At 42.9% G+C, this 23,019-nt stretch overlaps 1 protein-coding gene across 2 annotated transcripts in view; it reads right to left on the reverse strand.

Moving 5' to 3' along the window:
• Positions 1-601: 601 nt before the first annotated feature.
• The window catches only part of arhgap35a (Rho GTPase activating protein 35a), a 138,557-nt gene continuing 116,139 nt past the window's right edge, over positions 602-23,019 (reverse strand). For both annotated transcript variants that reach the window (XM_048522458.2, XM_048522457.2), the window contains exons 5-8: positions 11,655-11,732; positions 10,600-10,731; positions 8,674-8,779; positions 602-4,870 (exon numbers count right to left, since the gene is read on the reverse strand). In XM_048522458.2, the coding sequence (XP_048378415.1) occupies positions 4,576-4,870; positions 8,674-8,779; positions 10,600-10,731; positions 11,655-11,732 (611 nt within the window). In that variant the 3' untranslated portion in view covers positions 602-4,575. The remainder of the gene's footprint in view (positions 4,871-8,673; positions 8,780-10,599; positions 10,732-11,654; positions 11,733-23,019) is intronic.

Here is a 23,019-nt window from a genome sequence, read left to right on the forward strand (position 1 = left end):
GGGGAAGAGAAGGCGCGGGGGGGGAAGAGAAGGCGCGGGGGGGGAAGAGAAGGCGCGGGGGGGGAAGAGAAGGCGCGGGGGGGGAAGAGAAGGCGCGGGGGGGGAAGAGAAGGCGCGGGGGGGGAAGAGAAGGCGCGGGGGGGGAAGAGAAGGCGCGGGGGGGGAAGAGAAGGCGCGGGGGGGGAAGAGAAGGCGCGGGGGGGGAAGAGAAGGCGCGGGGGGGGGAAGAGAAGGCGCGGGGGGGGGAAGAGAAGGCGCGGGGGGGGGAAGAGAAGGCGCGGGGGGGGGAAGAGAAGGCGCGGGGGGGGGGAAGAGAAGGCGCGGGGGGGGGGAAGAGAAGGCGCGGGGGGGGGAAGAGAAGGCGCGGGGGGGGAAGAGAAGGCGCGGGGGGGGAAGAGAAGGCGCGGGGGGGGAAGAGAAGGCGCGGGGGGGGAAGAGAAGGCGCGGGGGGGGGAGAGAAGGCGCGGGGGGGGGAAGAGAAGGCGCGGGGGGGGGAAGAGAAGGCGCGGGGGGGGGGAAGAGAAGGCGCGGGGGGGGAAGAGAAGGCGCGGGGGGGGAAGAGAAGGCGCGGGGGGGGAAGAGAAGGCGCGGGGGGGGAAGAGAAGGCGCGGGGGGGGGGGGGGGAGTGAGAGGAGGAGAAGGAGCGCGAGGGGAGGGGAGGGGAGGCTGAGACAAGAGAAGGGGAAGAGGACCGAGGAGTATGAGAAGAAACTTCTGTAGTGTTACTACCTTAGGAAGAAAAACAGACATGATGGTAATCACAACGTTTAACAGAATCTCAGAATACTGGTACCGTCACAAAGCAATTTCACCACATCTCGGTACCACAAGTTAGTAAGATGCAGTTTACTGGACAAGCAGTGCTCCATACATATGGATGTCTACAGGGTATTGGCAAGATGTGAAAAACAAAACGATAGCAACTATCCTCTGTGCATGAGTCTGCTCAGAAGCTGAGACTTTCCTTTTCTAACAGACTCTTTCCCCATAATGATCCAGTTCTGAAGTTACAGCAAGGCAAGATGTGGCAGGGTCATATTCAGGCTCAGCTTCTAGGTCAATTTCCATTCCCACCTAAAGATTGATCTGCAAAACATCACCACAGGCCAGCTATATTTGGGTTCAAACTGATTTAAACCTAAATTATTTTCAATGGCACTTTTTGCATAATGAAGCTGAATTTATAAAACCCAACATGCCAATGTATCTGTTCTTTTACTTTGATGTTTACAGCTGTTATCTAGTGCTTTGCACACCCACCCAATATCATTCCTCCAATAGTAAAGAGGGAGAAAAAATTGAAAAATAATCAATGGTTTAGTAAATCATTGGCCTCTTTCATCACTGATGCACTGGGGAATGACTTGCCATGTGTGGTGTGGTGGTGGGGTCTTGAAGAGGCATAGAACCTAAGCTATTGCTACACACCAACTCCTTTCAGTATCATCTGAATTGTGAAGACAGTTACAAAAGTTCACTGAAATATTTTATTTTCACTCATTTATTTGGATATTAATGTTTTCAGATAACAACATCGAACACAAAAAACTCAATTTTGCTTGGAGCCAATTTCATTCAATTTTTGATCCAAATTCTGCAGGAGATAAACAGAAAATTAGACAGCCTGTTAATCCTCAAAAGGATAACTTAGCTTCCTTTCCCTTGTACGGAAGCGCCACTCAATTTGAAAGGAATTAATTCCCAAATGCTGCAGACAAGACACAGTGCAAGACTAGCCACTTATTCAACATCAAATCAGATCTGTCAAATCAATCTATTTTCTGGAGGTACTTCTCCGTCTGACCATGTACATAGTGGCATGGCTTCTGCTGCTGGAAGATTTGCTGGCTATCAGTTGTCAGAAGAATTCCAATTTCAGATAAGACCACACCAATCAATTTCAGAAGTAGTCTATAATCTAAGAAAAATTTAGACTGCAGCTCCTTTTACTCATCTGCCACACCAGCTTGTAATTCAGAAATGGATGAGTTAGGGATAGAGACTCAGGCAGACAATTTGCCAGGTTTTTAAAAACATCGCTTCAAAACTAAGCCAGGCCTTCCTAATGAAGTAGAACTTTGTGAACTTTGAAAATCTGGAATCATTAATCAATCAGTAATTGCTGATGGCTATGTATGAATTATCTTTTCCCAATATCTACCAGTCATTAGGATCATTACTGGGAGGCAAGGCCAGTGTGAACCCAAAACTTTTGACATAGAATCAGAACAATCTATTATTAAAACATTCAGAAATATACATTTGCAAAAAAAAAAGTTGAATAATTGGTCAGCATATTATATGGAAACAATGGATCACTGGGATGTCCACTTCACATTTTGCCCAGTCAATACGCACAACATTGACTAGATACCAAAAAAAAATCACACACACAAACACATAACATTTTAGTGTTTGTTCTATTATCGGAGAGGCCATAACTGTACGTACCATACCCAAATTGGCAGAGCTGGATACTTAGATTAACTAAGTGTTTTAAAATTGATTTGCTGGCACAGCCCTATTGGGGTGGGGGGTGGGGGGGTGGGGAAATGCTAAGAACACACTAGCCAGGTATTGATAAATTTGCCTCCTGACCTGAAACACGATTTGTTACAAACTCTAGGTAGGAGCTTAGTAGTTCAAAGAACAAACTGCTAAAAATAATGGTAGTGTTAACGAACAATGGCATGTTTCATAGCAACTGCTGCTCAGCTCATTAAACAATTAATTCTCGCATTTACAGTGGCATGTGTAATGTAAGTTCTCAGACTTGGGGCTGTGGAATTTGAACTTTAGGATTATAAAACCTCAATATATGTATTTTAAGAGGACCCCTCATGCAGCCTTCACACCAACTTTTGACAGTGAACTGGTTCAGGACTGGCGTTGCTCAGGCATTTAGTTGTACATGTTTATATTTTTGATTCTCCTCCAGCCCCCATTCCATCTCCTTTAGGCACTGATTGGTGCTGAGGTATGATTTAGTGGGCAGTGGCCACCCTACAACATCTTGCCCATTTGGCCATTCTTCAAGCTTCAGCGGAGTGAGGCTATTCAAACACAGGATCTATCACAGCATTGCTCAATACAGTCCACGCGTATTTGCTTTTCCAGCAGACATCAGTGGGCAGAAAGGTCTTTGTAATACACATCAAAAGTGAAACACCTCAGGATGGTTATAAAACATTATGAGATAGATCATGCATGTGCTAACATGCCATTCAAGCATTATAATTATTTAATCTTTCAACAAAACAAAAAAATGCCATTTTAGAGGAAGCCACATCTAAACCACCTTAACTACTGCCTGGACTGATGCAAGGCACCAGCCAAGATACGTTTAATTTTTACGCAATTAAAAAAGGCATGGAGAACTCACAAACCATTGAAAGTGATGGGAGAGTTTGACATGAAGTTGGCTGACACTTTTAGTTGGCAACAAGTTGTCCTTTTGCGTCAAGACGCTCCTAGCTGACACTACAAAGAAGCAGGTCTGGCTAGTTAGCAAAACAGGGTAAAGATAGGGCAGCAGTAGGGCAGACAACAAATGTGGTCCTGAAGATAGGGCAAGCATGGAAGGAGGAGGAAATTCTGCCCATAAGTAATGATCCAGGACAATTTCAATCAGACTCTGGCAGAGACCAAATTAGGAATTTGCTAACCAGAACAGATCTAGCTAGTGAGAACGAGACAAAAGAGGTTCTAAAGTTCCACAGTCATCAGCCACTGAAGCTGTATTGCTAATGGGAAAACCAGCATTAAATCTCCTTTTGCACAAAGCACTTTCATGCAGCTGCTCACATCATTGTTATACAGACAAACCTCTTTACTACAAGCTCTACAGAATCTTAGGACACAGATTTTATCATAACATTAATTTAGTGTGTTTTTTCCTTAAAACAAATGTCCCAAGGTTAGAATGGCTTCCCAAATGAACCATCTTTACAGACGTACATCTACATGCTGGGCTTGGTCATTCTACCTAGGATAACTGCTCATGTTCACACCTTACTTTCACAAATATTGCCACGAGGCTGTGTCCACTGGGCACGTCTGCTGTGAATTAACACAGTCCGCTTGAAATTTGCGTTTATTTTTAATAAAAGGTTAAAATAGCAGCACGTGATCTCAAAAACAATTCTCTAAGCAAGAGTTGGCACTAACCAAAAGTAAATAAAGCAACTTTCTATATTGGCTTAGAAGAGAACAAATTTAAATTAAATAAGCAGTAGAGTTTGTCTGTATAATTAACTGTTTAAACATTGTGCATTTTGAGAAATCACTCTGTTGTGGAATCTGTGCTATTTGCGTTTCACAAAACCCACTGTGAAGTTATGGACTGTTTCTTTTTGCAGTCACTGCAGTATTTGGGTATTTAATCAATTTCCTTAGTGCCATGTCATTTGTTACAACTATGATTACACTGCTCTGTACAACAGAAAAGGGTTCCATAACCCAAGGCAGTTTTGAAAAAGAACCCAGTTATGATACCTGGCATATTTATAACCCAATTCACAGTTTACTTGGCCGTTCCGTCTGCAGTTGTGTTCACAGATGTTGCTGAAGTGGCCTCTAAGGTGTTGGGGGAGGTGACTGTGGTGGTGAAGGAATCATTGTTACAGGTGACGGGCACTGAAAGGCAGTGTTCGAGGTGGGGGAACTAGGAACAGCACTGATTAGGTCCATGATTGGCTTGTCGTAAAAGAAGAAAGGGCACTGCTGGATGAAGAGCTCGATGATAGTCTGGTATGTCCTGGTAGCTGTCAGAGCATCCATGGTCTGAAAGTCAGGCCTCATGAGCGTGGGCCAGAAACAGATGGAGAGATTCTCACTGTTCATCAGATTCAACTTGCAGTTCTGACTGACCCTGAAATGAAACAGAACCCAGTAGTCTATACAATACTTTGAATAAAGACAGCATAAACAAAACATTTGGCTGCACCCTGCTGAAAGCAGCCTCCCTACTCCTTGTGTTATCACCTACTCAAGAGTACATTTCCCTCTTTTCCTGCACCTACAAATACCCCTCTCATCTCCCAAGACCATTTGGAACAGAAATGAATCCATCAGCATCACAAGAAAAATCATTTGGTTAACAAAAAAAGTACTTTTCTCCCCCTTCCCACTGAAAACTGCCAATTAAAATAAATATTGCTGTGATTAGAAGTAACAGTTCAACCTACAGTTTTTAAGAATATAGCCAATTGTTATTTCAATGCAAAACAATGGTTATGTTCCTTCCTAACAGCACAATGGGTGTCCCTGCAGCTATTCAAGGAGGAAGCTCACTGCCACCAACTCCAGGAGCACAAAAGCTGACGTTTCGGGCCGAGACCCTTCATCAGAGAGGGGATGGGGAGAGGGCTCTGGAATAAATAGGGAGAGAGTGGGAGGCGGACCGAAGATGGAGAGAAAAGAAGATAGGTGGAGAGGAGAGTATAGGTGGGGAGGTAGGGAGGGGATAGGTCAGTCCAGGGAAGACGGACAGGTCAAGGAGGCGGGATGAGGTTAGTAGGTAGGAAATGGAGGTGCGGCTTGAGGTGGGAGATGGGGATAGGTGAGAGGAAGAACAGGTTAGGGAGGCGGGGACAAGCTGGGCTGGTTTTGGGATGCAGTGGGGGGAGGGGAGATTTTGAAGCTTGTGAAATCCACATTGATACCATTGGGCTGCAGGATTCCCAAGCGGAATATGAGTTGCTGTTCCTGCAACCTTCGGGTGGCATCATTTGTGGCACTGCAGGAGGCCCATGATGGACATGTCATCTGAGGAATGGGAGGGGGAGTTAAAATGGTTTGCGACTGGAAGGTATAGTTGTTTATTGCGAACCGAGCGGAGCTGTTCTACAAAGCGGTTCCCAAGCCTCCGCTTGGTTTCCCCAATGTAGAGGAGGCCACACCGGGTACAGTGGACACAGTATACAACATTGGCAGATGTGCAGGTGAACATTTGCTTGATGTGGAAAGTCATCTTGGGGCCTGGGACGGGGGTGAGGGAGGTGGTGTGGGGCAAGTACCGCATTTCCTGCGGTTGCAGGGGAAGGTGTTGGGTGTGGTGTGGTTGGAGGGGTGTGTGGAGCGGACAAGGGAGTCATGGAGAGAGTGGTCTCTCCAGAAGGCATGGAAAATGTCTTGGGTGGTGGAGTCGGATTGTAGATGGCGGAAGTGTCGGAGGATGATGCGTTGTATCTGGAGGTTGGCGGGGTGGTCTGTGATTCCCCTACATTGGGGACAACATGTCCACCATGGGCCTCCTGCAGTGCCACAATATTGCCACCCAAAGGTTGCAGGAACAGCAACTCATATTCTGCTTGGGAACCCTGCAGCCCAATGGTATCAATGTGGACTTCACAAGCTTCAAAATCTCCTCTTCCCCCACTGCATCCCAAAACCAGCCCAGCTCGTCCCCCCCTCCCACTGCATCTCAAAACCAGCCCAGCTTGTCCCCGCCTCCCTAACCTGTTCTTCCTCACACCTATCCCTTCCTCCTACCTCAAGCCGCACCTCCATTTCCTACCTACTAACCTCATCCCGCCTGCTTGACCTGTCTGTCTTCCCTGGACTGACCTATCTGGTCCCTACCTATACTCTCCTCTCCACCTATCTTCTTTTCCCTCCATCTTCGGTCCGCCTCCTCCTCTCTCCCTATTTATTCCAGAGCCCTCTCCTCATCCCCCTCTCTGAAGGAGGGTCTAGGCCCAAAATGTCAGCTTTTGTGCTCCCGAGATGCTGCTTCATCCAGCTTCGCAATTGGTTATCTTGGATTCTCCAGCATCTGCAGTTCCCATTATCTCCAAAGCAATTCGGGATGGGCAATAAAAAGTGGCCCAGCCACCAACATAAGCAAATTTTAAAAGAAAAACCCTGAAAGTGGGTGAGGGAGAGGAGAAAGAGTGGATGATAGTATTAAAGCCTGACTGAATCAGACTTTTTATTTGTTCCTCAGTTAGGCTGGTGCAAAGTGGTACAAGTGAGCAAAAATACAAGTAGCTGAATGAAGGATCCTAAACAGGAAACAGAATGTATTAGGGACTTGTAAAAATACTTGCAGAAGTGACACTACAGATAGTATTGCTAGAGAAGTAACAGCCAGAGAAATTTCCCAGCTCTTTAATCAGCTTAAATGACCATTAAAATGAAATAATGGAAGAGAAAATGGTGTACAAACATGGTTTACTGATCTAATAATATCAATAGGAAAAAAAAACACAGTGGTAGTAAAATCTCCATTCTGAAGGATGTGGTTGCCTAGTACTTTTGGTCCTTCCAGATTGAGTGTGGCAGGCATGTAACGGCAGGTCATCAAAAGTGAACTCAACAAATCTAGTAGCTAAAGAAGTGGCAACTAAAGCTGTCAGATTGACCTAACTGTTTATCAGCATCCTCAAAAATAGGAAACCTGCCAGACCTACCCAGTCCAGCCTTGGCTTGGTGTTCTCCGAAACAGTATAGCCAAGGAAGTACAGCGAACTTGGTCTTAACTGGTACCTTATGAACCGTCAATCTCAACAAACTGGCAAAAACTATACATCTCAAATATTGGAAGTTCACTATATTATTGCTATCTCTGATGTCAGAATAGTCAGTTGAGGGCATGAGTGAGAACGCTCTCCGCTGGTAAATTTTATTTAAGGCAAAGTCAATTATTTAAGTGATTTATGCTGTGGATAAGTTGTAACAGTGATGCATATACCCTCACATCTCTATTACTGTGTGTATTTTTTAAAAAGCATTGAGGGGTCCACAATCAAAATGAATATAAGATTGGTGAAATATTGGATCAGCTGGCACACTCCTGGTCCCATAGGTGCCGGTTAATAAGAAGTTTGCTGTATCTGATTCCTTCAACTAGAGCAAAAGAAGCAGTATCCCCACACCTGCTTCCATCCTAAAAGAAACAGTGACTTCAGATTTTTGGTCTACACCTTGGCTAGAAATGAAGAGAAAGAAGATACAAAATACTACAGCAGAGTTGACTTTCTTTAGACCATAGTGTCAATTTATATCCCTTGTGAGAATCTACCGCTTTATCCCATGAAAATTCTGGGATATAATCAAGTGCATACTTACTTGAAGTACCGATAATGAAGATTCCACAGAGTTTAAGTGAAAGATGTGGAACGAAGCTTTGGCAAAAGTCTGACCTCTTTGGACAACTCTCATTACAACACAGTAGCACGGGAATTTCAGAACATACATTGTTTCTGCACTCGGGTTTAATTAAATAAATTCCTGTGCTCACTTTCAATATAGGAATTAATACTTATTTTTAAACAGGTTAATGCCTGGATTGAAGTGCACACAAGAATTTAGTCTGACCTTGCTATAACGAGTAGAGGAAAACAAGGTCAGGAAACAATATGATAACTCCAAAAGGATTTCATCTCTATGGTGCTTTAGCTGAGAAAAACTGGAGTTGTAGCATGGACAAGCCAATGCATTTAGTAATTTTAAAATCACACAGACATGTAAGGGCAAGCATTTTAAACTTCTAAACAGATTTACTATGTTCTTTGCTTTAAATTGATCTGTATTATTAGAAGAAAAAAAAGGACAGGTCTCAGTTATTTGAAATATTGGTTTATGATATCCTCTGCACCATTAATTAGCCAGTTCAATTAAGCAAACTTTTAATGCTGATAACCTTACTGCTTGAAACAAGCAATTACTTACTTGTTTAAGTGGGTGATGACATATTTGAAGACCTCATAATTCTCTTTAGGAAACTTCTTCAACACTTCCTTAAGTGCATTCAACTTTAGCTCCTTATCAGGCTGCTCTGAGGGAAGAAAAATGAGTAGTTTAATGCAGACAGCATGTAGATCATCACAGTGATTCTGACATGAGTGCATTCGAGTGGCAGTAGCTGAATCCACATGCACTGCAACACAACGCACACCTAACAGTGGAGGGTGGTAGATGGACCTCAGTTCATTTTCCACATTTGGGGATTTGGAAGTGGCAGGGAGGGGAGCGGACTTGAAAAAGTGAGGAGAATCTCGTCGCCCTTCACTGTTCATGGGTAAAGTTGATAATCTAGTATAGTACAAAAACCACAGAAAACAGAGGAGCATGCATTAGATTCCTGGTCTGAGTTGAATTGATGGAAAAAAGCAAGCTTTATCATGGTAAAGGTTTCTTCACAAATACTGAAGTTCGCATCATCCAGACATACTGATAATTAGCTGATTACATTGCCTCAGGTAATTGTTTCTGATTTAACCATCAAACATTGTACTTATAAAATTGTAACCACAGCAAAAACAGCAAACATAACTAGTATTAGCAGGTTTCAAAACTTCAGGATTATCATAACTGAGAACCTTCCTTAACTTCTACACCTCTTCTATAAACTCTAGACAAAGCATCAGCAATTACAGTTTTCATCAGCCACATGATTAACTTTTAGTTGAGCAGTTGAAGCATCAAATTCCAGAAAAGTAGGCCAAGATTGCTCAAGCAGAACTTGTCTAAAAGCACTAGTAGATTATGATCAGTGTAAAGTTGTGGCTCTCCTTGATTATTTAAAACATATTCGTCAATTTGTTGGAGCTCTAAGTCAGGATCTAACAGTTTGTTGACAACTATGGGCTATTTGTTTGTGAGGACAGCAGAGGTAGGGGAACCGAAATGAACTATGCAGCAACAGTACAGAAGAGTGGTAGGAAATTCCGTCAGTAGCACCTCTGCTGCATTCTCCAGATTCAATAGGAGGACCAAACAAATGCTAGTGTCCTTTTTGAAGACAGCTCTACAAGAATTCAGACACATCTCATGCCGAACTAATTTCAACGCAGTGAACACTGCTTGAATGGCCAACATGTATTGAGAAAAGCATTACATATATTGCCAACATTTCAGGGGAGGTAAAAGAAAATGTGAAGAAACTCAAACTTCCCTTTAAGCATAGCTGCACTGACATTAACGAGTGGAGGACTTTGCTACCAGCCAAAGTGGCAATTGTTTGATCATCAAGCTACATCATACCTCTCAAGGAAAAATGATACAAAAGAAGGAAAGATTAAAAGAAAACAAATACTGGATCAGTTGGCTAGACAGTTGGTTTGTCAACAGTGTGGGTTCAATTCCTGTCACTAGCTGCTGTTACCACGAAGGAATCTCCTTCTCAACTCCTCCTCTTGCCCAAGGTAATACAGTTCACAGGTTAAAACACCAACACTCGTCTCCCTCTAATGAGCGAGCAGCCCTATAGTCTGGTAAAACTATGGCGAAATGACCTTGACTTCCCCCTAGACCCCATTATTACATGGGACATTCTACCTCACATACTAAAAATTTGTGGGACAAAGATAAGCACGTTCAATCACATGAAGACTCAAAAGAAACTTATGATTGGCTAAACATTATCCCCAGAGGTACAGCAAATGATAACAATGGAGGATTGCCAATGGCTGCAGATCATCTAGTTTGCCGTTTGTGAAGTGCTGTAAGGAAAGAGTGGCTAACATTCTTACCTAATTAACAAACATGCCTGTCCTTTGAAATAGACCCCTTAGCCACATCTTTGGAATATTCCGAAGGATGCTATACAAAGGCATTTTCTTTCTACCACAGACTGTGTGTCGGTTCAGTACTTACTGCTGACATCTACCAGTTCGACCTGTGCACTATATGGGACTAGTGGCTCCGGAAGCTCTGAGAAGAAACTTTTCATCGCTCCAGCTATAGTATTCACTGCAAAATCCTTCTCCTGCAGGACAATGTTGTGGTCTATAAATAGAAACAACATATTACAATCAGAAATGAGGATGATATACTTAACAATACAGCCCTAATACATTCAAATAAAGTCTTGGCCTCTTCAATCTGAATCAATATTTCAAGAGCTGATGATGCTGACCTCTTCATTTTCGATAAACATCGCCTAAGAGAGGTTTTCAAGTTGGGTTACACCATGCATTTCAATTAAAAAGACTAAGGTACTCCTGTAGTTGAAACTTGCTCATTGTTGAGCAAACTGTGAAGCCACAGAAATAACTGGGAAAGTACAATCAAGTACAATATAAAAGAAAGTGATCTTTCAGATTTGTACAGGATTGGGCTCGTTTCTGCATCCTACTTCACCAAGCTCAGGTAGCATGCCATCCATGAGACTCAAATGTCTTTGTTAACGCATAGATAGCCACAAGGAATGTATTTTCAAGAGCAAGCAGTATTCATGATTCCGTAAATTGCCAGAAGAGTGTGAAGTGGGATGGGACTACAGGAAAAATGCAAGCACAGACTTAGAATATGGCACATGAAAATCAACTTCCCTTATCCATCACAAGACAGAAAATATACATTTGTGCTCCCTCTTTTTGGAAACACACATCAGCACCCCCACGATTCAAAGCAGTCCATTGTTTATCAAAGATAAGTGATAAGTGATAAGTGATAATGGGAACTGCAGATGCTGGAGAATCCAAGATAACAAAGTGTGGAGCTGGATGAACACAGCAGGCCAAGCAGCATCTCAGGAGCACAAAAGCTGACATTTCGGGCCTAGACCCTTCATCAGAGACTCTGATGAAGGGTCTAGGCCCGAAATGTCAGCTTTTGTGCTCCTGAGATGCTGCTTGGCCTGCTGTGTTCATCCAGCTCTACACTTTGTTATCATTGTTTATCAAAGACTTCTTTCCCCTTACACTTACCTTGATCAAACTGCCTCTGGAGACTTTCCATCTCTGACTTGTTCCCACTAACACGGTAAATTCCCTCTGTGCCCAGACCTTAAAGGAGAGAGAACAATTTACTCTTTTTCATGAAGTCTGCTTGGCTCCACGTACAAAACTTACTGCACACATTTAACAACCTCCTCAACAGATATTAAAGACATCCGAGTGAACTCTGAAATCTGGCATCGCTGCAAAGATTTAAATAGAAACACTGAATAATCACAGGTTGAGGACAATTACTCATCTGAGTGTTTCTGCTTCTTTTCATTGGTTCAGAAATTTTGCTGATGGGGGCAAAAATGTGAAAAATGGAGCACAATGGATTGAGAAATTTTCATGTTGTCCACTTTGGAAGGAAGAATAGAAGCACAGAATATTACTTAAATGAAGAGATTAGATTAGATTCCCTACAGTGTGGAAAAAGGCCCTTCAGCCCAACAAGTCCACACCGCCGCTTGGAGCATCCCACCCAGACCCATCCTCCATAACCCACACACCCCTGAACACTACGGGCAATTTAGCACGGCCAATCCACCTAGCCTGCACATCTTTGGACTGTGGGAGGAAACCGGAGCACCTAGAGAAAACCCACGCAGACACGGGGAGAATGTGCAAACTCCGCACAGACAGCTACCCAAGGCTGGAATCGAATCCGGGTCCCTGGCGCTGTGAGGCAGCAGTGCTAACCACTGAGCCACCGTGCCATCCTTTTTCTGGGGACCAAAGACTGGATACTGCTGAATGCTGTGGCACAGATGTATCTGGGTGACTTTGTAAGCAAATCATGAAAAGTTGGCATGCAGATTAAGCAAGTAATTAGAAAAACAAATACAATGTTAGCCTTGGTTTTAGGGTAAATGGCATATAAAAGTAGGGAAATCTTGCCACCAAAATGCAGGGCATACGAGACAATAAGTGCAAAGTGTTTTGGTCACATGAGGAGATATGCTTACATTCAGTTTAGAGAAGATCGATTTTAAAATGAAGAAGCTACCTTATGAGGACATGTTGAGCAAATTGGGTCTATACTTAGAGATAATAGGAACTGCAGATGCTGGAGAATCCAAGATAATAAAATGTGAGGCTGGATGAACACAGCAGGCCAAGCAGCATCTCAGGAGCACAAAAGCTGACGTTTCGGGCCTTGGGTCTATACTTATTGGAGTTTTGAAACGAGGGGAGTCTGATGAAACAGAAAATTCTGAAGGAACATGACAGAATGGATGTTGAGAGTATAGCTCTCCTTGTTAAAAAATCTAAAATGAAGGGGCACTTTAAAAAATAACAGGTCTGCTATTTAATATGGAGACAAGGAAGCACATGTTAGCTCAGAGAATCAATGACTGCAATTCAAGAGCAGTGGAGGCTGGGTCATGGAATACACGCATGGCCAAACTGGGCAGACGAACCTAAGTGGTACCATTATCAAAAGATGAACCACTGAACTACAGGTCAGATAATCAAACATCTGTTGTAGGGAAACTACTGGAAAACTTCTGAGGGACAAACTAATTTCCACTCGGAGAAGTAGGAATTTATCAAGGATGATCAGCATGGCTCTGTACAGGGGAAGATCATGCCTAACAAATTTGCCTGAATTTTCAGAGGTGACAGCCAGGTGTGTAGGTTACAGCAGTTGACATACTCTTCAGGGGCTACAGTAACATTTCTGCAGTTCTTGACTAGCCTGCAAGACGTCAATGGATCCCATCTGATGTTTGTGGCGTGGGGGGGGGGGGCGGGGAAAGAGAAGAGAGCTGCACCTCGAACCTGTGTCACCTAGTAACTGACCCCTTCACCCTGGGATTAAAGCCTCATACCTCCCACTTTATCCATCCCATTTACAATCTTATAAACTTCTTTGAGATCAACAATTAACAATCTGTGTCTATCCAACCTTTCTTCAGAGCTAAAATCCTCCATACCAGGCAACATTTTGGTAAAGCTTTTTGTACTCTCTCCGAAGCTTCCATATCCTTCTGGTAGGTGTGGTGACTAGAACCATACACAACATTCCAAATATGGCCTAACTAAAGTTTTATAAAACTGCAGCATAACTTGTCTATCCTGTGACTCAAAGCTCCTTTGAATCAAGGCAAGCATGTCATAAGCCTTTTTATACTAACTTATCTACCTGCGCTGTCACCTTTAGTGATCTGTGGACCTCCACACTCAGCTCCCTCTGCGTATCAATACACCCAAAGTGTTCTGCCATTCACTGTATAATTTCCATTTGCACTTGAGCTTCCAAAATGCTTCACCTTACATTTGTCTGGATTAAACTCCGTCTGTCATTTTTCTGCCCATGCCTCCAACTAATCTATATTCTGCTGAACCCTCTGACAATCCTCCTGAGTATCCACAACATCAATTGTTATCATTTGCAAACATACAAATTAGACCAGACAAGCTTTCCTTCAAATCATTTATGTTGGCTATGAACAGCAGAAGTACCAGTACTGATCCCTGTGGATTAGCACTAGTCACAGGCCTTCATTCTGAAAAGCATTCTTCCATCAGTATCCTGTCTCTGACTAAGCCAGCTCTGTATCTATCTTGCCAGCTCACCCCTGATACCACATGACTTCATCTTTTGTACCAGTCTACCATGAGGTCCTTCTCAGGATCCACGCCTCTGGAATCCCATCCATACAGTAGTGGGACTGAATGAGATGCAAACTCATTATGTGTAGAATCATTAACACAAAAAAAATTTTAAAACATTAAAACCAAAATAGCTACGAATGCTGTGAATCAGAAACAAAAACAAATTGCTGGAAAAGCTCAGAAGGTCTGGTAGCATCTATGGAGAGAAAGCAGAGTTAATGTTTCAGGTTGAGTAGTCTGCCTCAGAATTGCTTTTTTAGAAGCCTGCAAAGTGTAAATTCTGAAACTGACAAAGCAAAGAAATCACAGGTGTATGTGGGCATGGACTGGACCAGGGGTGAGAAGACCCAGTGACAATAGGAAGAGATAGGTTCTGTGGGACAGGGGCAGGCAGAAATAATGTGTCTGCGTGCATATATGTATAAAAGGTGACAGCACCAGATAAAATGAAGTTGGTGACCATGGTTGACATAATGGACTGAAGTTCCATAGTGCATGTTTTAGTGGGCGTAGGAGGAGGTATCTGACAGCTGGGGTTCATCCTCTGCAAAGCTGAGGTCAGTCTGCCAGACAACAACAGCACCACCCTTATCAACAGGCCTAACTACAAATTCAGGGTCAGATCTGAGAGCATGAAGTGCAGTTGGTTCCTGGTAGAATAGGTTGGAATGGATAAAGGGCAGAGAATGAATGTTACATTAAGTGCACTCAATGATCAGGTCAATTGCAGGTAATAGGCCAAAGGGAAGGGTCCAAACAGGAAAGAATGTTGAAAGTCGGCAAAGTGGTCTGCAAGGAGGGGACTCTTACCTGAAGAAATGGGCATGGAGATGAAGGTGAGAAGAAGACTTCAATGACATGTTGTGTCTGGAATTTATTAAGGTGGGGATTTTGTATACAACATTCAATATCAGAGAGTGGATGGTCAGGTGTAATGGTGAATACAGGGTGGGAAATAAGGCTGGGGTGAGCGGATAGAGTCAGAGGGAAGAGATGGGAAGAAAATTTCCTGAGGGTAGTGGGTATTGCTGCATCTTGTATGCCTTGATGCCCGAGAGGGAAAGGAAAAGTTTCTCGTTGACACATCAAATGAGCTGGAGGATGAAGTGGAACTGGGGAGAGGGGCAGCCCTGGGCCAGCATAATGCAATGCTTTTGGAGAGGGAGTTTGACAGTGTGCATATGATAGTAAAACCCAGTGCCATGCACTAAAAAAAAAACTTCTGCAATTACTGCTGTGATAAGGCATGCATTAGGCTAGTCTTCGTTATTTTGGAAATCAGGTCAGATTTTCGTTCATCTGAGTCCACTCGCCAAGTGCAATTCCTAGCCCTGATAATCTTACAACTTTGTGTCATTCTGATCTGTTATTTCTAACAATTTGCACATTTGAGGTGGAGTTACATGCAAAGGCCAAGCATAATAGTGTTCCTTTCAGAAGAACTGCACTGAATAGCAACCTCAAGAACATACTTCATTAAACAAAAGCAATTTGTATTTCTTCAGAACAAATAATTTCACTTGGTGGCTTTTTGAGGAGTAAATTACAGTAGTTTAAGATTGTTGTACTGTCATCCAGAGCACAAGTTTGCAGTAAATTTAGAAGTAAATGCACCTTTTATTTCTTTGTGTTTTAAATCATGCTCTTTGAAACTGACCTCTTAGCAATACAGAACAGCACTGGCAATTGACAAATAAGTAATGAAAAAGCATCGAAAAATAGTAAAATCCAGGATGTAAACTTGGGACTGCAAACATGGGACTCTTATATGCAGCGCTGGAAGTGCAAAAGGTGATTTGTTGACCACAGATGTGTGCACTCACTATGACACCTTTACTTTAGCTTTCCAACAAAGTCTTCTGTTGTGTACAATGCATTCCCTGGTAACCCTATTTTGGCCTAAGTCAAGGTGGAAAACAGAAGAGGCTCAACAATTCACCCCAGTGACCCATACAAAAATAACAGAAAAGTCAGCTCTAACTCCTTTCCCTAATCATTTTTCAGAGTGCTTTTGGAGTTTGGTAGATTTTGCAGAAGTGGGTCAAATTTTTCCTATATTCAAATAACCTGCAAGGCTCACAGCAAAAGTGACCACCAAGCTATGATGTTAATAGGCTACTGACATAATTTAACCTCATAAATCATTACCTTTAGAACAGAAGTGCAGATAATTAGAGGTGCAATTTCTTCCAATAAGCACATACCAAAAATATTTAAAGCCTTAGCAACAGGTTACCTGAACTACACTGAAATGAGGAGAATTCAAGCTGCAACACAATATAAGGCTTTACACCAGGCAGGTCATAAATAGAGAAATGCTTGAGCCATGAAGGTACTGTTACAGCCCCCAAATGCTGTCCAAACCAGCTACAATTTTCCTAATGATGCAAATGAACAAACTTCTTGGGCTTGTTTCTTTTAGTGCAGCTGCCAAGTTGAGCAGTTGGTCTGCAGGGGCTGTCACATAAACACCCTCAGTGGGGCGGCATCACATGACACAAGGAAACTGGACCTTGCCCCATCCAGACTCTACCCCTCACCCCTTCCACTCCTAATTATCTGCAAATTATGTTCCCAGGATACTTCATCAAAATCAGCTTGCAGCAGGATTAAAAACAGAAATCCAACTGTATGACAGATTTGCTTTTCTGTTTAGATTGCAACAGAACCAGAAATGTTTCTGTGACCCACATCTCCCACTTTGTATAAGTGAAAACATACTTTTTACTTGGCTTCAGGCCACAACAGGAAGAGATGGGAAAAAAAGACTCAACCACAATTTGGCCGGTTGGATTTTACATAACAAAGTACAAGCCTGTATAATACAAACCTCAAGACATTTCAAATTTTAATAAGAATATATCTGTGCAGCATAGACAATTTACTAAAACCATCATGTAATTAAGATACTTGTGATTCAGAAACAAAAAAACTGAAACAAAGACATTTTCTCTACATTTTTATTCTGCAAGTTACTCTGGGAATTCTTACTGAACATTTCTCACTCGCCTTCAGGCCACCGAGAAAGAGAAACTATTTTTTGTTTTTAATATCACATTCGGAACAAACCAATGCACCTACTCTACACTTCTGCGCTTGATCTTAGCATTCAGGTTTCCATTTTCACCCTAAAACTGTCCCAATCAAAGCCACAAATTGATTCCTGTTACACAATACCACCGTTAAAAGTGTCCTTTCTTCCAGCTCAAAAGGAATTGTCTTCACTTACTTCTGTTATTAACTATGCAATTGTATCTAGAGAATATCCTCAGCAATAATTCTGCTCCCAGCCTTGCAGCTTTACTTTCAGAAATAAAGGATCTGCCAAGACTCATCTTCCTTATCTACAGTGAAAATTTGAAGACAAGGATCAGCTTTGACACTATGCTGTGAACACAGAGCAGCTGCACACATTGCTTCTTACAATGGAGCTAAAGACAGTGGAGCGAAGTGGGAGAGAAGGACGAGGGCAAATGCAAGAGAACTTGCAAATGAGAACTAAAATTAGAAATGGTTATGGATGTACAGTGCATTTCAACACCAAAGGGATTTATCTGTAGGAACAAGCATTGTAAATTCAAAGTCAGTGTGGCTCAAATTGAATTTTGTGTGTTTCTGCATGCAGGAAGCAGAAATAGAGATGACTTTTGTATACAAAAGGATATTATTCATAAATGCGACAAAGAAGATGCTTTTAAAGTCAAATCTGAGGTGATATCAATAACAGGTCCAGTCACAGAAAGAGTAGGTAATGTCCCTATGGTTGGAGAAAATATGAAATTTGAAGCTTTACTCTGTATCAAACGGAATATTGAGCCTAGTGCTGTCACACAAGAAGCTAATGATGGAATCAGTGGTAGGACTGGAGATTTCTGGCTGGGGTGAAAGACAATGGCCTTGGTCTTTCTGAAGGAAATTCTGACTCATTCAAAAATACGGCAGTCTGTAAGGGAAGAAATCTGGTGGTATGAAGTGCAAGCAAAAGCCAGATTCAGTTCTCACCAGCATACAAATGCAAACTAGCCCCATGCATGCATGTTTTATCACTAGGGGGCAAAGTGTAGAGAGTCACTCTCATCCCAGAGGACCATAAAGCTGCTCTCTCATTAGAGAAAGACAACTGGTGGTGAGTTGAAACTAGGGGTCACCATAGCTCAGGAAAGGCGGAGAAGGCAGGACTTTCAATGGTAACCTCAGCAGGTATGGGAACTGAACTAATACAACTAGCATGACTCCAATATCATCACAAATCAACCATCTAGTCAACTGAGCTAATAGATACCCAATAACAGCAGGAGGTGGTAAAAGATGGATATTTGGGGAATTTCAGACATAATCACATGGAGAAGTAGCCATGGAAGTTACTGGGAAAGGATGGAGCACAAGTACAAAAAGAAAGGTGCTGGCTATGTCAAACTCCAAAAAAAAAAAGAAGCAAGTATAGCAACTCAGTTACGGAAATTATTATTTGGGTATCTTGTTTTCCTTAACAGGTGTTTGGATAATCATCTGAATGGAGTCTTTCAGAATTAGGAATCCCAGACAGCGTAGAAATATGAATTGAGGTTGAAGCCTTGATATAGTAATCACACCATTAACAGCTGCCCCATCCAATATCCAATGAATGTCACCGAAGCACAACGCAATGCCCATCCCAACTCTCATGACCAACCACAATTGTCATCAAGCCAGCAGACAAAAGGAATGCCATTGTCATACAGAATAGAACAGACTACTGTAAAACAAGTATACCATCAAGTGAACAACTAGGAACACTACAGACAACTACCTGCCAAATAACACACCCGTCAACTGAGCAGACTGATCCTGACTTTTGATCCAGACCAGAGTATCCTATGCACTCTCATCCCGCATACTTCACGAATAGAAGACTTCTTCTGCCTTCTGAAGAAGCACCTGGACGTACCATTGTATCAGACAATGGTACGCTGTAAGAGAAGCTCTTCGGCTATGTTGAGGTCATCTTGAAATCCACCGTACAAGGAACCTTGAGCTTCTGTCTCGACACTACAGATTTCTTACTGAAATCCAACACCCACAGACCAGTCAAACCAGATACATTTCCCACCACAATGTACGTTTCAGCACTCTACACCAGCACCCGCATGACTACAGCATCGCTGCAACAGCCCAAGTACTCAATACCAACAACTGCCAACTTCCAGACACCATCTTACAACTCATCTGCTTCATCCTCGACCACAACGTCCTCACCTTTGACAATGAGCTCTTCATCCAGACACACAGAACAGCCATACGGACCAAATTCACACCCAAATATGCCAACATTTTCATGCACAAGTTTGAACAAGATTTCTTTGCTGTACAGGATGTCTGACCTATGCTATATACCAGCTACTTTGACAACATTCTCTTCCTTTGGGCTCATGGTGAGGAATCACTGAAACAACTACCTAACGATATCAACAAATTTCATCCCGCCATCAGTCTAACAATGGACTACTCTTCAGAATCAATCTCATTCTTTGACACATGCATCTCCAAGGACAGACACCTCTGCACCTCACTCTACTGCAAGCCCACAGATAACTGCATAATGCTGCGCTTCTCTAGCTTCCACCCTAGACATATTAGAGAAGCCACCCCCAAGGACAAGCCCTGTGCATACACAGGATCTGCTCAATGAAGAGGAATGCAATGGATGCCTACAGTTTTTGAAGGACGCCCTCCTAAGAATGGGATACGATGGGTGAATCATTGATCGCCAGTTCCAACGTCACAGGGAAAAACCGCAACAACCTTCTCAGAAGACAGACCAATAGAGAATGACCAATAGAGTATTCATTGTTGTCCAGTACTTCACCAGAAAAGAGAAACTATGCCATGTTCTTCGCAGCCCTCAACATGTCATCAATGATAACGAGCATCTTGGCAAGATTTTCCCTGTGCCTTCATTTCTCACTTTCAAACAACTGCCAAACCTTAATTATTCGTAGCAAATTACCCAGCTTTTAGGACAACATTGACCACAACACCAATGGCAACCTCTGAAGGCATGTTGGGTCATCAATATGGATACCATTACACATGGGAACACTACCCAGCACACAAACATGGCAGATACTCATGTGACTCAGCCAATGCTGTCCCTCTCATACAATGCAGGCAAGGATGCCCTAAGGCATGGAATATTGGTGAGATCATGCAGATGCAACAACAACAGTTGAATGAACATCGTGCAACAATCGCCAGACAGGAATGCTCCCTCCAAGTTGGGAAACACTTCAGTGTTCAAGGGCATTCAGCATCTAATCTTTGAGTGAGCGTCCTCCAAGGAAGACTTCGAGATGCACAGAATCACGAAGCAGAGACAGATAACCAAGTCCTGTACTCAAGAAGGTGGCCTCAACCGTAATCTTGGGTTGGTGTCGTTCTACATGTGACCCCACCACATTGTTCTGTATCTGCAAAATCTTCCTCACTGACCTGTTTTGACACCATTACCTTGATAAATTGTTATGACCTCTCTACCTTAATTAATTTGTACAGTTTTGGACTACTTATTACTTCGGTTAGATACTCAGCATGTGACTCCTGTACCTATTTAGTTTGTGTCTAACACCATCTTATTTTTAATTTTCTGTAATGATCTGTCTCCTTCAATTGAATTATAGGTCAGCCCTTCACTGGTTATTGAGCTGTTGGCACTTTACTCACTGTCTAACATTCTGGTCACCTGAAGAGACTTATTACCTGACATACTCATGCCAGTTCTATGATCTTTTGATCTCTGCCCTTGATGTCTCTGCCTATAACCTCTCCATTTGTTTGCTCTTCTCTGCATCCAATGAAGGAGATGTGCTCCGAAAGCTTGTGATTTCAAATAACATGTTGGACTATTGTGTGACTTCTGACTTTGTCCACTCCAGTCCAACGCCAACACCTCCACATCTATATCTTTATAGTTACCCGAATAGATTAATTGCTTAATAAGGGACATCTCTTACATCTAATTAACACACTGAAATAATTGAAAATGGGGAAAAAACAACAGGCATTAGTTAATGATCACAATCCAACAGAAAATACTACTTTGGACCCACTTCAACACACCTCCTTGTTCCCTGGCCAAGATCTCTGTCTGAGGCTTGCTACAGTGCTCCAGCAAAGCTCAGGGCAGGCTGGAATAACAGTACCTCATTTTCTGCTTTGTGACGCAACCTGCTGGGCTCAATATTGAGTTCAATAACTTTAGGATTTGAGCTCTCCCAAGTCCTTACCCTCACACCAGGCCTTGTTATCACATTCTGCTGTTACACGCAAGCTACTGTTAGCCACTAATGGTCCCCATTACTAGCTATTCACCCTCCTAACCAGATCGTTATCCATTCCTTTGTCTGTCCAACTGTTCTTCTCTCTCTAAAAGTTTTTGAGTAGATTTGTAGCTCGGGTTGTGGATGTTGTGACTGGTTTGCGCGCCAAGCTGGTTCATTGTTCCACAGATGTTTCATTACCCTACTGGGTAACATCAGTACAGTGTCCAATGAACAGCTGTTGTGTTTTTCCACCTGGTATTTAAACGCTGGTGTCCGTTAAGCTGGGTTAGCTCAATTCTGGTTTTCCTTCACAGTGGAGTGTATATGGGGTTGAGCTCTGTGTTTATTGATAGCCTTCTTAGTGGAGTACCAGGCCTTAGGAATTCCTGAGCTCATCTCTGCTTGGTCTGTCCCAAGATCGTGGTGTTGTCCCAATCAAACATGTGGATGGAGATGAGATGAGTGAGTATCGGTCATGTCTTTTTGTCGCTAGTTGATGTTCATGTACTCTTATGGCTTATTTTCTTCCTGTCTGTCCAATGTAATGTTTGCAGCAGTCTTCGCAAGGAATCTTATGTATGATGCTGGTCCTGTCCATAGTGGGTAATGGGTCTTTGGTTCAGGTTAGCAACTAGTGTAGGGTTGATGTGGGTTTGTGTGCTACTATAATGCCCAATGGTCGTAGGAGTCTTGCTGTCAGTTCAGAGGTGTTTTTGATATAAGGTAGTGTGATGCGTGTGTCGGGGCGTGCAGTATATTCCCGTTGTTGTTCGCGTAACAGGCATCTTCTGACCCAGCTGTTCAGGTATCCGTTGTCCTTGAATACTTGGAAGAGCTACTCTTCTTTTTGGCACAGTTCTGTGTTGCTGCAGGGTGTTGTTGCCCATTTAATTAGTTGGATGAAAACACTGTTTGTCGGTGTTAGGATGGTTGCTGTTGATATTCAGTACTTGGTCAGTGTGTGGCTTCCCTGTGTACCTTTGTTAGGAATTCCCCATTGGTCCTGCATTCCACCTGCATCAAGGAATGGGACCTGCTTGTTCTTTTCCACTTCCTTGGTGAATTTGATCCTGGTAAGAGAATGTTGCTTATTAGTTGGTGTGCTTCCTCTAGCTTGATCCATTTAATAATGATGAAGGTGTTGTCCACGTATCATATCCATAGTTTCGGTTGGATTAGCAGAACGGCTATGCTTGCGAGTCTCTGCATCACCGCTTCAGCTATTAGTCCAGAGACAGGTGATCCCATGGGTGTCCTGTTGATTTGTTCATATATTTGGCTGTTAAAGGTAAAGTGGGTCATGAGGCATAGGTCCAGTAACTTCAGCAAGTTGTCCGTTGAGATGGTGTCACTTGGGTCTTGTTCTTGTTTTAGCAATGTTGCCAGTGTTTCTCTTGCTAGCAGTATGTCTGATGTGACTAGGACAGTAACATTCT

Source organism: Stegostoma tigrinum, chromosome 39, assembly GCF_030684315.1.
Source record: "Stegostoma tigrinum isolate sSteTig4 chromosome 39, sSteTig4.hap1, whole genome shotgun sequence".
Classification (NCBI taxonomy): Eukaryota; Metazoa; Chordata; class Chondrichthyes; order Orectolobiformes; family Stegostomatidae; genus Stegostoma; species Stegostoma tigrinum.